Source organism: Gavialis gangeticus, unplaced genomic scaffold, assembly GCF_001723915.1.
Source record: "Gavialis gangeticus isolate Ggan-Ray unplaced genomic scaffold, GavGan_comp1, whole genome shotgun sequence".
In the NCBI taxonomy this organism is placed as follows: domain Eukaryota; kingdom Metazoa; phylum Chordata; order Crocodylia; family Gavialidae; genus Gavialis; species Gavialis gangeticus.
In genome coordinates, this window is record NW_017729024.1 from 161,248,426 (window position 1) to 161,251,513 (window position 3,088).

The following is a 3,088-nucleotide window of genomic DNA, read 5'->3' on the forward strand; positions in this document are numbered from 1 at the left end:
AGAAAAAGGGACTTGGAAAAAGATAAACCTAACCTTGCTCCCTAGGAAGATTGTGGAGAAAGTTATTAAATAAGCAAAGTTCCTCAAAGATAATAAGGTGATAAAAACAACCAACAAGAGTTTGTGGAGAACAGATTATGTCTAACATCTAATTTTCTTTTTTGATAGGGTAAATGACCTAGTGGATAAAGAGGAGTTATAGACATAAAATAACTAGTCTTGTAAGGATTTTGTCAGTGTCCCCACATTACATCCTCATAAGCAAGGAATTATTTTCTTATTGGAAGCACAATAAAGCTGGTACATAACTACCTTACTTAAATAATTATTAATATATCATTATGAAACTGAGATGGAATTTCAAGCAGGGTTTTCCATGTAGTCTGTCTTGGACATAGTTCTATTCAAAATTATTGTTAATGAAAGGTCTGATTATAAAATGTGTAGATGATCCTGAGCCTGGAGGAGTTGCCTCCTCTTTAGAGGATGAATTCAAAATTCAAAATTAATTTGAAAAACTAAAAAATCATTCAAACTCAAAAGAGGCAATTCACTAATGATAAGTGCAAAATACTACACTTAGGAAGAAAAATCAAATGCAAAAATGCAAAACAGGGAATGTCTAGCTATGTAGGCATTAGCTAGTATGCCTGACAAGGATTTGATGGCTGAATTGGATTGCAAACTAAATTTGCATTAGTCCTACTGTGCTTCTACCAAAATGGTAAATCTCATTAGTGCTACTGTGCTCCTACTAAAATGGTAAATAATGGGAGTGCTTTGTGTAAGATGCAGGAGGCTGCTGTACTACTACTCAATTTAGCACAAGTGAGGCCTTGGCTAGATTGCCCAATCAATGTTTGGGCATTGCACTCAAAGAAAGAAGTAGAAAAATTGCAGAGTTCAGAGGTGAGCAGGAAGAATAATAAAAGGCTTAGACCATCTTCCTTTCCTTTTTCATGTCCTTGTGACAAGGTATTTAGTAGAATTTGCAGATTCATTGGAATCTGACAGAGCCATGCTGTGAGTGCTTCTGCTGTGGCTTTGAACTTGCAATCTCTGGGCTGTCAGGCGTTGCCTTAGTGCCTGCTCCAGCCCCGCCCCCCTTTGACCATCTGACCTATGAGGAAATGTTGAAGGAAACTTGTAGGAAAGAAAAGAGTTGAAAGGGGTGGAGGTAAATGATAACAAGTTTCCACTATTTAAAAAACTGTTATAAACAAAATGGTGATCAATTATTCTCCAGATCAAGAAGGACAAAAAGGAATCAGATTGATTTGCAACGAACTTAGGTTAGGTATTCCGAAAAAAATTCCTAATTGCTCAACTGGTGAAATACTAGAAGAGGCTACCTCCATATATAGTAGAATCTCCTTCTTGGACATCTTCAAGGACAGCCAAAAATCTGTGAGGTTTAAGTACTTGATTCTGCCTCAGTGCAGGGGGCTTAGATGAGATCATCACTTGTGGTCCTTGGTGGCCATACATTTCTATTATTTCCATAAGCACATGCTCAAGTGATTTGCTAGATTGGGCTTTACATGGGGCTAGAAATGCATTCCTTCACCACCGTTGCACAGTTTGATACTAAATTTCTTATTTTCCATCACCTAGGCTGTGACTAATCCACAGTTTTTGGGTATGTTATATATGCCCTGATATTGCATCTTGAATGTTCTGTGATGAACTAAAATTTATCAGTCTCATATGTTGATTCAGTATATGTTGATTAACCATATGTTAAAAATGCTACATTGAGAAAGTCTCTCTATTTTTCCTTCAGCTAATCCTTGTGAGCTCCACTGCCGTCCTGTGGATGGTCAATTTTCAGAGAAAATGCTGGATGCAGTTCTTGATGGTACTCCTTGCTTTGAAGGAAACAACGACCGAGATATCTGTATTAATGGCATGTGTAAGGTATTGGGTATGTTTGCGTGTTTCTTTTCTAAAATTTCCTGGGACTATTATGTAATGGGGAAATGTTTTCCACAATATTTAGGAGGGAACCAGTCCGGGGCGCTGGATTTCTTTTCTTTTCTTTTCTTTTTTAATTATCATTAAAACAAGTTAAGGGGGAACTGCTTTATAATCGCATCAGCCTCTCTACTGAACACGTCAACCTAATTGTTCGATCTGTTGACTGTTTTAGCCTCCTTTTTACCCATCATCAGCTAAGGAAATTGCATTTGTTTTGTTCCTATGGAGATATTTATCTATAGAGAGATTTATACAGTTTGTAGGAGGGGAAAGGCATAATTAGTTTAATTAGTTCATACTCCAACATCTTGAAAATACAATTGTAATGGTACTACAGGGTGCATTATTCATCAGCTTAGAATTACAGTCACAGATCGTCTAATATCAAATGACAGACTGAAGGATATGCATGCGTAGAAACAATAAAATATTTGGTTCATAAAATGTTAATGTACAATACTGTACAATTATTGGCAAAGCATGGAGCATATGATTCAGTAACAGTCCAGTAATGGACAAGAGGAAAGGATTTCTTAGGGTGATAAAATACCTTTTATTGGACCAACTGTGTAGTTGGAATAGAATTAGACAAGCGTTTGAATGCAAGAGGAAGAATGTCTTGCATTTGAAACTTGTCTTACTTTATCCCAACTACACAGTCGTCCAATAAAAGGTATCACCCTAAGAAATTCTTGCCTCTCACATAATTTCTGGATCATCATGGCTACAACATCACTTTTACAGTATTAACCAAAGCAATCAAATGAGACACCATGTGCGAATGTTCCCTAAAGTCTGACAGCATTTAACTTTTGGATATAATTCTCCACTACTGTTAGGACATGCGCACCTTCCATAATATTGTTCTGCAAGTACTTTCAACATCTTGAATAGTCAGTTACCATTACGTAGTAATAAGACAAAGGAATCTCATAGTCCTAGGGTTAGTTTTTTTAGTCCTAGGGTTTGTTTTTTAAATGGGATACTAATACACTGGAATTTTTTGTTTGTTTGTTTGTTTTTCTGCTAACAAGTAGTTTTGTCCGTAGTTTATTTTCTTGAAAATAGTTGATTTCTTTTTCCAATAAGGTGACAGGCTTTGTGGATGGAG

At 36.4% G+C, this 3,088-nt stretch overlaps 1 protein-coding gene across 3 annotated transcripts in view; it reads left to right on the top strand.

The window, feature by feature from the left end:
• Nucleotides 1-3,088, top strand: part of ADAMTS12 (ADAM metallopeptidase with thrombospondin type 1 motif 12) — a 474,912-nt gene that overhangs the window by 315,822 nt on the left and 156,002 nt on the right. For all 3 annotated transcript variants that reach the window (XR_002097463.1, XM_019517990.1, XM_019517991.1), the window contains exon 13: nt 1,784-1,917. Coding sequence is in view for 2 of the 3 variants with exons in the window: in XM_019517990.1 (XP_019373535.1) it covers nt 1,784-1,917 (134 nt within the window). In the remaining variant the exon portion in view is untranslated. The remainder of the gene's footprint in view (nt 1-1,783; nt 1,918-3,088) is intronic.